Below are 12,047 nucleotides of genomic sequence, written 5' to 3' on the forward strand. Positions count from 1 at the left end.
TCATTTGCATACTTTTGTGACGTTAGTAGTCTGCGAAAGTCTTAGGTTGTTATTACTAAACCTTGAAAAGTTAGACCACCCCCTTACTTTTTTGTGCAATAATTTGGGTCCAGCCCATGCCTTAATAGCCGATTTCCGAGTTGCTGCATACCTCGGTTTCAAAGCGAGTCCTGGTGCTCAACTATTCAAATGGAAATGAGTTGCGTATTCTTATGCAAATCAAACTGATTTCCCTCACAGTAGTTGTGCACCAAGACTCACTCCGAAACCGAGACAAACAGCAACTCGGAAATGGCCCATTAACTTGAGTTCTGCTGCAACTGTCCTTCGCAGGTGCTTTTTTGTTGATTCTTTTACTTCCGTTAGGCCCAAATCGTTTATGTATGAGATCATCGTTTAGCATAGATCTGTCAGTCTAATTAATCTTGGAGTCTCCAGTAAATCATTCATTCCTGACATAATCGAAACGCTTCTCATACGATGCAGATTCCATGCGTGCATATTCAACATTCAAAGTTGCAAAGGATGAACTGGTAGACGAGATTGTTTCTGGCTTTGGCCGGATGTATTCTCAATAGCAAGTGCGATGACAGCGGGCTTCAGCTGCAACCAAATTTCGTGATACTCTAGCTAATTTATTGCATTCAGATTAAGTTTGTCCCGCACACCTTTTTTCCCTTTAATGTATCTACTAGCTTTGTCACAAAAAATGACAGCACGTTCGTAAGTTCTGCCTTTTGCTGGAGGCTCGCGAATAGATTTTCTTTCTGCTTTGACCTTCTCGTTGTTCTCATGACTTTTTTCTTTGCATATGTTGTCAAGATCTCTTTTCATAGCAAAAATATATACTTCGGCATTTTCGGCATAGGTAATATTTGGACATTCTCCTCCCACTGTTTTTGCGAGCTCTAAGATCGTTGCGCACTGTCAAATTTCTGCGGCTCATACAAGAGTTTTTCATAACTGGATGTCTTGCAGTGATGACAGGTCACCACAAGAGTCGATGCAATGAAAGCAGTTATCTCTTATCTCCACACAAAGACGTTTGCTGGCGGGAGAGTTCAATTCTTCACTTATAGACCTTTTAGATTTATTTCCCAGAAAATGAAGATAAATAAGCCACTTTCACGAGGACGATCTTTAGAGTAAAACATTAGCAGAGATTCCAAAAAACAACGTCGTTAAAAAGAATCGTAGTAGGAAAATCACCCCACATACATGCTGAATAAAAGCATGATATCGCATTTGAGTCCGTATATCGAACGCCAGTAGTTTATTTATGTTGTTATAACAAATCGTTCTGCAATAGCCTTAAATTCCTCCCGATTTCTTTGAAAAACACTCTTTAGAAGCCTATTCGAGATTTCAACCATAAAAAAAAACAACAAAATCCGCCGTAAAAGCCATGAAGAGACAGAAGTTGTGACCAACAACTAACCTGGAACATTGTCCGCCTTCTTGAATTACCCACGACGCATGGCAAATAATATTAATCACGCATTCAAAATAAAACAAGAATTCAAGTCTTTTCTAGTAATACAAACAGCAAGAATTCAAAAAAAGGAACATTCCTCAGCTTAAAATTTCTTTGACCATGAATTCAATCTTAAATTCAATGGTTTGCTGGAGCGTTTTCCCTAGCTTCGTTTTCATGCAGAGGAGCTATTTTTTTACTTTTTTGAGTCCCAAAATATTCATAAAGCTGCTCTTTCGGATTTTCTATCATCAAAATTTTAGAGCAACTTGTGATGCTCTTTCAATTGTCACTAGTCACACTTTTTCCCAAGAAGTGGTAAGAAATTTTGGTTCGGCTAATGGACTTATAAGCTTAGTATGGGAGTTGTTCGCTCCTAGTCATGGACTCCTGCTTAAATTTTCCAGATAAGTGCGAGGATCAGTTCTCCCTTTTCTGCTTGTACAACGCATTGAATTTACAAAATGAGGGGTGGTCCACAGGGGTGGTCCATGGACCGGGTCTACAGGGATTGGCGATGGACTTGTTTTCTATACGTCGCGCAAGAGTACCGCTGAATCAAGGCGCTTATACGGTATTTTTGCGCAGCTTACTGAATATGCGGGACATAAAGAAAACATGGACCCCAGGTCCATCGACAATCCCTGTGGGCCCGGTCCATGGTTGAATTCAGTTGGCACCGTCCTTGATTGGCGTTAAAGGGCGTTGAACAACCAGGCCCTGGGTACGAAAATGTTGCTCAGCTGCGTAGGGACTGGGGAAGTTAGTCAAAATGATGGCCACTGAGAGAAAAACACGGGATGAGGACTTGTTTATTGACGTTCACTCTTCGAAAGAGCCGGATGAAACAGAACTTATTCCAGCGTTGGGAGAAGGAAGAGGCACGCCAACAAAAGATGTCACTTGCATCGCCCTTCCTAAAGCAGCACTTGGAATAACGAAGGAAAAGCAGTCGATTCCTAGGGGTTCGACTGGGCGGGGAAGAGCCTCTCTGATGAAAGCTCGTGCTTTGACAGATTCACCTCCTGTTAGGAGACCAGGAGAGAAAGTTGAGAAGCAAATTTCCAGCATCTTAAACGTAAAATGCCTTTTTTTGTTATGATTTTGAAAAGCGCTTGTCTCTGACCAGTAGGTTTTTGAAACGTTGAAGTACCTATCACCTCAACACACTTTTCCACTTTATATTTTCTCCGAAATCGTCCCAAATAAATCGTGTTGTTTTTAGAACCTTTTGATTGAAATTTCACTTTTTATAGGCCTTGTTCACGATAGCCGCCATGTTGGTTTTCAAATTGTCATGCAAATTAGCCATGTGTTATGCTGGGCAAATTGCGGAAAATCGGCTCGTCGAAATATTGAAAATAGCAATGCTAAAGGTACATTTTAGAATTTAGAATTAAGTACTTTTTATAATAATTTTATATCTTTGATTGCCTTTGACATTTTGACTTTCTACTTTGTTATCTGCTCATTTTTCACAAAAAAACATCGAAGTAACTTGCGTAATCATTCTATTTTACTGCTTAGGTTATAAACATTCAATGAACGTGAAAGAAATCATCTGTGTGGCTAAGATGTTTGTTATAACCTCTCGAACTTGTCTTGTTTGCCCCCTCAGATGTGAGTAGCTAATTTGCATGATAATAGCAAATCCAACATGGCGGCCATCGTGAATAAGGTCTATTGGCTTTGCAAGAGGGGAGCAGGGGTCATACTTTGATCCAAAACCGAGCAATGAAAGGGGATTGGGTTTAATACCGGGTTGATGTCACAGACTGCTTTGCATTGCGATAGGTCTTTGAAAACAGCGATGCAAGTTAATTTGTGACATCAACCCGGTGTCAAACACATTCCCTTTCCTTTCATTGCTCGGTTATGGATCAAAGTATGACCACTTTTCCTGTCTTTCAAAACCAGTGAAAAAAGTAAGATTTCCATGAAAAGGTTCCAAAAACAACACAATGTATTTTGAACGATATCAGAGAATAAATTAAAGGGAAAAGTGTATTGAGGTGATTGGCAATTTAAAAAAGTAGTTCTTTAGCACTAAGAGTACAAACTAGTCTGTTTGAAACATGCCTATAAGCTTGCATATGCAGACCGCAAATTGAAAACCAGGGACAAAATGCAGATAGGGGGTGAAATATGAACTATGGACAGGTAAGATTTGACAGTTGTAGCCAGGAAAAACTATGGGAGCAACTACAGAATACAGGGCCACATTCAAGACCTATGGAAGTACTGGCTCGTTTGGCTCGGCACTTTTCGAAATTCTTTGGTCAGAAAGGGTTTTTAAAATAAAAGATCAGTTGAGCTGTATAAAAGTGCATTATGCTATTGTGTTGACAAAAATTTCCTGGCAGTGGTTTTTTTCCTAAAAAGGATCATCACATTTAATTCAACTTCTTATTGCTTACTGCAATTTTCATAATTTTGGTGAATTTGTCTTCAAGCCTTAACGGCCAAACTGCATTTTGACTTTCGTCAATCAAGCTTCCGATGCCAATGGCAGATGGTGAAAGCAATTGATGTGTGATGTAACCCACCAATCAACATCTTTGGTCCCTAAGGTACATTTGTACATTTGAACTCGTTGCCAATGGAAAGCAATGGAATCTGTACAAACCTTTTTTCTGAAGAATTTCTAAAAACATATCATAACGATATTCAAGCTGTGAACTAAACAAAAACTCCAATTCACTTTCCGGAGGCGGAGTCGATCTTCCCAGCTATTTCTGGAAATTTGATTGATGGAAGCCAAAAAGCAGTTTGGCGCTTGGTGCTTGAAGGAGAGATTCCACAGAATTATGAAAATCGCAGTAATGCCTTAAACAGGGATTTTATTCAAATTTAAAGTTGCCGGCTGGTTTGAGAAGAGTAACTGACTGCTGTCATTGTCAATTAATAAATAATCACTTTTAAATTGATTTTAGGTTTGAAAGAATCTGTCTTTAATTGCTTCAATCCAGTAGGGAAAAAAGTAGCCAGCTTTTGAGTTCTCTGAGTGAAGTAGCCAATGCTTTTTGTCTGAACTTATTGAAACCAGAATTTTAACATTAGTCTCATGTTATTTTTTTATTTAGTTATTAATTTACTTATTTATTTATTTATTTATTTATTTATTTATTTATTTATTTATTTATTTATTTATAAACTTCTCCCCTTTGGGCAGGGTATCCCCACAGAGCTCCACTCCAGGGACCCAAACAAAAGACAAAAATACATACTAAATTTAACAACTGTACACAAACAAATTCATCACTTAATTTAAAGGTACAAATAGCTCCACAAGAGTGACATTTGATACGGATAGATTTAAAGGATTGTGGTATGTGAACATTGTAAGAAGTTTTGGTTATTTCCTTGTTCGCTGGAGTTCAGTGCACAGACTCCATTTCGCCCTTTTAGCCTCATTTTATCCTTGGTCTGCAATCTGCTGTCTGTTTTTTACAGTGACTCATGGTTAGTATGCAGCATGTGATGGAGTAGTGATTTTTTTGGCTTATGGTTTGTGATTTAAGCCACGTGCTTTTCACCCCTGAGTGGCCATAGAAAATACAAATTGGCTAAGAGTAATACAGCCCTAGTTTCCATGAAGATATACATAAGATATGTTTGTCATCAGGTTGAATTGGTATGTACTACAAATAAACAGTATTATTGACTTCAGGATCAGGAAAAGGGGTGAATATTTTCCTCTCCCCTCTGCGGCTTGGTAAATATGCACCAGTGTCCTCTATTCACCTTGAATTCTGATGATGATGATGATGATGATGATGATGATGATGATCATAATAATAATAATATCATCAACTAGCATTATCAAGGTGTTTATCTGGGGTACACAAATCTCACTTTCATTACTTCTGCATATTAGGTATGTTTTATAACTTTTGTTATTAACTTATGCATTATTTGTGCAATAATCATCTGCTTTTATTTTAGATTGTTTAAACTTGGTGTTATGTAAATTTAAGATGTGATGTGGTACCGGTAAATAACTGATGAATGATTTGATATCTTCACTTTCAACTTGTTGCTTACTTTAGCATTTGGAAGTTGGCTTTGCTTCTTAGTTGATTAATTTTAAATGAGTGCCTGGGCTTGAGGATTGGTGCTCTAACCATGGATAATGAAAGTTTATCAGTTGACCATTATCAACACTATTTACAAATTTGCCACAGATCATGTTGATAATAGGTGGCCAATATCAACTCTATTCACAATGCCACAGACCATGTAGATTCAATTTTACTCAAATGGACTGCTTTATGGGGACTGCGTCATCAGCTATCAGGAGAAACTGGTAGTAAATGAAATTAAATAAAAAGCTTTAAAGTGCCACTAGGACGAAAATGTTTGGTTTTCTTTTCAAATTTTTTCAACGTCAATTAAGTCAATATGTTCAAAATAATACAATGCATTTAAATTTGGAATGATAGAAGCGAGATAAGTAAGGGAATAGCCAGCCAAAAACCGCTAAAAATCTGTCGGCCAATTACTCGGACGGCATTGGAGAAGCCTGCGATCATTTTGTAAGCGGTCTCCATGCAAGACTTGGCTCGTGACGTCATACACGCATCGCTTCGTAGGCGTTTGACAAAGCGAACAAGTCGATCAAGGAGTAATGTATATAATATCAGCAAAAAGCAACTCGGCTATCTCTTACATCTCATAGACGGCATGGAAAATTAGCTGCGTTTATTTTGAGCTTTGCGCATATGACGTCAGACCCCAGGCGATCCAGCTAGACCCAACCCTTTTCCTCGCTCACGTTCATTTGCCGTTCGAGTAATGGCGGACAGCGAAAACCGGAAAACTACGTTACAATACTAATACTTTCCGTGGGAATTTTGAGATAAAAATTCGCATGATACCTATTTAGTATGTCTATTTTCAAAATCTAAAGAAAAAAGGATATGCAAAATTTTCATCGTAGTGGCTTTTTAAAAAGATGATTGAGAGATGGCTGTTCATACTTTTTTAGTAATCTATTTATTTATTTATTTTGCTGCACAAAACCTGTCTGGGGGATTGAGCCTATGAGCCAAATAGTCAACTGTAATACTATTATAATAATATTCTCTCTATATGGAGAATTGCATATACATGTATACATGTATGTGTGTAATCTGTATGTATATATTATAATTACTGTGTTATGTATGGACTAAAAAGTAAGGTTGACATTTAAAAAATACAATAGATTCAGTTGAACTTTGTCATTAGGATTTTTTGTACTTTTATAACATGATATTATGTCTCAAGCTGTCATGAACATTCTTGTCAAATTAATGAGCCATCTTTCTAATACAGAAACAAGAGTCATTTCCTCCACTGTCAGCCAGTAAAGTCAAGCCATCAACGCCAAAGTGGTGCAAAGAGACTGCTACAAGGTTAAACAAGAATAACACATCAAGACCAGTCTCAAATGTATCTGATTCAACAGATGAAAGAAATACAAGCTCCACTACACCTTTGGTTTCCATAGGATGTAAGGTTAGTACTGCTGTATAAAAAGAAACGTTCTGGAAAGGCTATAAGGGCTCAATCTCACCTTGGAACCAGGCTTTTAGCCAGGATTTTGAAAGTGGGAGTCCAAATTTTATGTGGGCCTTCAGCCCACGTAGCATGACGCCTGCGGCCTAACCCTAACCCCCCTCCTAGGGGGTCCTGGGGTCATGCTCCCCCAGAAAATTTTGAAAAATTGAAGCCTCTTAGACGTGATTTCCGCGATTCTGACAGCTGTAAACGTCTTTCAATTTACCTATTAAACCGCTGTTTTTCTTTGATAATTTTACTAAGCTATCCTTTCCTCAACTTACCTTGTTTAACATTGAATTATATTTCGGATAGGAACTCCAGTTGTTATGAAGAGTGATTGAAATTTGAAGTTGTCAAGCCATGATTTACACGAAAGAACAGATATGCGTGGCTTTGTTGGTCGAACTGCATTCTGGTCTACAATCTTTAACTATTCACCTACTATTAGTATTCCTAAAGCAATATTACGATGATTGCACATGTTATTACACCAAATGGCTTTTTTGTTGTAATGCCCGCCAGATTTCGCTTGAACAGAGCAGAATACAATCAAGCGATTACAATAACATTTGCAGCCGTGAGATCGTCTTACCGAGTTGGAAGGCGCATGATCTTTGACTCATATCCTCATAAATAATCACCAACGTGTGTACTAATTTATAGCAGCCGGCAAAGTAGCCTGGGGACGACTTGGTAAGTCAATATCACTGAACAGTGGATTAGCCTGTGAAATCGCTTCGCTCAACTTTGATTCAATTGATCAAAACAGAAAGGAAACTCGCTAAAAAAGTTTTAATATAGAAGAAAAATACGACAGCAACACTAAAACAACTCTTGAGAGCAAAAAGAAATGTATGTTTTATTAATTTATAGACACTGTTTTCTTACATTAAGCACAGAAGCTCGTAAATGGCCGCCAAAACAGGCCGTCGAAAATCTCCCATTTCTGAGAACTGGCCGTCCTTTGGACGGCTGGACGGTCGCCTGGCTAAAAGCCTGCTTGGAACTGTTGTTTAGTTAGTTAATGAAATTATGTATGACTAATACTAAGCCTGCATTTTCACAGCTACTCACTTTTATGCTTTTCTTTGCTTGTCTAAATTTAAGGATGTTGTACTGCTCAAATGAGCAACAGGGATTTTGCTCCCTTCCTTGTATATTTAATGTTCTTATGTCAAATTATAGCTTACGTAATTTGCTCCTTCTTCACTGTCTTGATCCACATTAGAAAGTGGTGTAAATACGTGGTTACTCGATCCAGGACCTTGAGGTCTAAACGTAAATTAGTAGTAGAGACATTAGGCAACATATAAATACAGTAGACGGCAAACTTTGGACTAAAATTGTCATTTTGTCAAAAAAGAAAGAAACTTGTTGGATATGACCTCATTTTGCGTGTATAAGCAACAGGTATCAATTAATTTTTCAAACGAGAGAGACGAGCTAGAATAACATAATTTTCATGCTTTTACAGTGTATGACAAGCAGTAGCCCACCGTTTCGCGTTTCTCGTAAATATGATGCTTAAAGGCCCACCTTCATCCAGCATTGCTTGCTGTGGAAAAATTTTCATGTATGAAAATTCAGGCCAAAACTGAAATTCATCCAATCACAATAAGCAATGCAAATTTCCAATTAACAAAAACAAACGGTCCAACAACCTGTTGGTTCATTAGGTAGCCCTTTAATCTCTAATAATAGAACTTTGTAGTAGCAGTTATTAGTAAATGTAGTAGAGTATATAATAATATTATAATAGTAATAATAATAATAATAAGAAGAAGAAGAAGAAGAACAACAACAACAACAACAACAATAATAATGATAATAATACCAGTGGCATGATTTATGAGCACGTTCCTAACAAAGTTGCAGAAAAGATGAAATCACCATCCTATGGAACATGCCCATACATGTACATATCTGTACAGAGCCATATCCGACCAGACATTTCTGTCAAAAGCAATAGACACAATGAAATATACACCCATCGATATTTCCAACCCTTTCACTCTCAGGGGCTCCCAATTATTGGTGAGTAAAATGGCCTGGCACTAGCCACTGAGTAAAATGAATGGGTGTGACTATCAGAGATATAAGGTTTGATGTGCAATTCTGGCAAGAAATACAAAATAAAGAAGAGATGGTCAACAAAAATAACTCTTACATCCTTGTCCATGGACATACATGTAAGCGTTTGATTTGAGACAAATACACCACTGAATGATTTCTTTTTTCTTGTACAGGAAGATTTGTTGGCTTCATCAGATGGCAGTGGTGTTATCGTTATTGAGAATCTTCCTACAACAATTACAGAACAAGTTTGTTGTTTAATATGCTCACTGACAAATAGAATGTTGGCCTTTAGAAAATTAAAATAAATTAATATTAAGCCCATAATCTTCTTGACTTCGTGTTTGAGGAGGGGAGGAGAGGGAGGAGGGGGTGATCATGTCCTCAAAATTTGGCAAGGTGATTTGCATGAATTGTGGAATAGCATAGCTTCGTCAACCTTAAATAAACTTATGTATCCTGAGATAAGATAAAGGTATCAATGTAGAGCTAAAATTCAATCAAACACTGTAAAATCATCTGCTTTTTGTTAAGGTCACCCTCCCCCCCTCCCCTCCCCCAACCTCCCACACTTCAACACCCCCTCCTCTTATCTTTCTTGTGGGATCCAAGAGGCACTTTTATGTTGGTCGGTATTCTCAACAAACGATTGTTCGTATTACATTTGAGTTATGTTTTTTTCAAACCTGATAATGCTTACTGTACTTGAGTATGGGGGACAATTTTTGATGTTTATTGCCCACGTTTCTTCACACAAGTTGTATGGGCGATTTGCATGATAATATCATTTACTACGAAGATTAGACTGCTTTGAGTTGCTTTTATTGTCAGGCAAATTTTAACAATTAGACTTGGAGGAGATCGAGAAGAAAAATCAGAATGACAAAGCATTCTGATCTTGGTAGTAAAATCATGCCATAATGAAAATCGCCTATTTAGGTTCAGAAAAAAGGTTAAGGAGAGACTTTGTGACGCTTGGTTAAACAGTCTCATTACTGCCTTCACGCCCAGGGAAAAGGAATAACCGTTACATCTGCTAACAGTTCCAAGTTGAGAATCTCTAGAATCTAAATATTCCACTGATCTTCAACACGAACGGCTGTGATAATCATCTCTTGTAATATTAAAATAAGCACTGGTTGATTTGTTAGTACTTAAAAGTTGTATGTGATTTTCTTTTCTGGTGTGATTCTTTGCAGAATTTGGTTGAATTGTTTAAACCGTACAGCGACGTTTTGGCATGTACCATTGATAGAGACTACCATGGGAAAAGTTTGGGGACAGCTGTTGTCAGGTCTAGCTTAAAAGCATTTTATTATCATAGAGTACTCTTAATAATCAGGCATACCACACACGTTCTATCCGAAAATCTCCTAAAGCTTACAGATTTCCCAGCAAATGTAATTTGGTGTTTGTGTGTTTTGCAGTACTGTAAGTTTGAGCGAGCGTGCGTAACGACAAAATAGGCTTGCGTGGCTACCGGAGTGCAGCTTGAAAACAAGGTGATGCAAGTTAGCGGAAAACTTGCCGTAAATCTATTGCGTCCTTGGAGAAAGAAACAAACTTTCGTGGCATCTTATGTCCTTTTCTCCAATTTATGTGACTTGAGGTAGTTTTGAAATCCCCTAGAGACAGTGTGGGGTGTATTAAGTAAGTTGGTTTTTAGTGTCTTTTGCTATGACATAAGATAAGCTGAAATCGATACGTTACCTAAGCTCTCAAATTGTTAGTCTGGGCTGTCTGTGGCTTCTTTAGTCAGGAGTAATACTAAAGGCACGTGATGGGTTGTTGCAAAGAAAAGGTGAAAGAATTCCAAGCTTGGCCAGTGACGGGTGTGAGAAAATGACTTGTTGTGTGCTTACCAGTATATTGCCGTGAAGGGTGCTTTACTAGACTGCCCATTCACGCGGATTTCAGCTCTGCTAGTATGTTATCAGTTCGAAGTCCCGAAATCGTGATCCAGCCCATGGCCTTTTATTGTGTGGTGTGCGTGATACGGCTCCCGGCCCGTTCACTTGGTTGGTTGATCGTTGGATTTAGGATGCCGGATCAAAACTCTGGCCGGACCAACATTCATGGTCTTCAAATACTTGGGGAGAAAGTGCATCCTTTGTGATGACGTCTACAATTGCTTTGGTCTTCTCGAGTAAGGACGATCAACCGTAAGACCCTGTGGGACGTAAAAGATGCAGCACATATTCGCAAAGGGCAGAGCATACAGTTCCCGGTGTTCTGGTCTGTTCTCTGCGGTATATCATAATAGGGAGGGTAAAGCGCTGGGAGATACTAGCTACACCAAGCTACTTTAAAATCCGAGGGTAAACAAAGATGTGATGATGATGATGATGATGATGTGCGGCAGTGTTGTCAATTCCCATTTATGCTAAAGTTCTTGTTGTTCTGTTTGTTTAGAATGAAAAGCAGGAATGCTTGTGAGTGGATAATAAATACATTCAGCGGTGAGAAATATCCTGGTGAGTGTAGAATGGAAGGGAGGGTTAAAGAGGAAATAAAACTATCGTGAAAAGCATATTTAACTACGTGAAAAGCAACAATTTCCTTTGAAATCCTCTGACAAAATTCAAATTTTCGCCAGTGTAACAAATAATAGGAAAGCAGCATCCATTTTGTACCCTTGCTGTGAGGGAGTCTGTTGCAGGAAGCGGACAACTAGGCCCCCAATTTGAGTTTGATGACTTAATACCTAACCGTTCTCAGATACAGAGGGAGTTGTGACAACCGAAAAAGGCCTGAAAGATTTCGGGAGTCACGGGACACGGGCGCCAGGGGTCAATGCGAACACCACATCCTCTCCTTACCAACATTAGCAAGATAATTCCAGGGTCCGAAATTAACTTTCTTATATGGGCGCCAACTGGCAACTAGATAATAATTTTCACTCGCCAGATGTCAAATTGTGGTCGCGAAAAACTTTCACCTGAAAATGCACGTTTTG

General features: G+C 38.4%; 1 protein-coding gene across 1 annotated transcript in view; it reads left to right on the forward strand.

The window, feature by feature from the left end:
* The first annotated feature begins 2,246 nt into the window (after nucleotides 1-2,246).
* Nucleotides 2,247-12,047, forward strand: part of LOC138013725 (uncharacterized) — a 26,972-nt gene continuing 17,171 nt past the window's right edge. The window contains exons 1-5 of the mRNA XM_068860802.1: nucleotides 2,247-2,552; nucleotides 6,791-6,973; nucleotides 9,265-9,339; nucleotides 10,291-10,385; nucleotides 11,504-11,565. Coding sequence (XP_068716903.1) covers nucleotides 2,247-2,552; nucleotides 6,791-6,973; nucleotides 9,265-9,339; nucleotides 10,291-10,385; nucleotides 11,504-11,565 — 721 coding nt within the window. The remainder of the gene's footprint in view (nucleotides 2,553-6,790; nucleotides 6,974-9,264; nucleotides 9,340-10,290; nucleotides 10,386-11,503; nucleotides 11,566-12,047) is intronic.

This window comes from Montipora capricornis, chromosome 8 (assembly GCF_036669925.1).
Source record: "Montipora capricornis isolate CH-2021 chromosome 8, ASM3666992v2, whole genome shotgun sequence".
Classification (NCBI taxonomy): Eukaryota; Metazoa; Cnidaria; class Anthozoa; order Scleractinia; family Acroporidae; genus Montipora; species Montipora capricornis.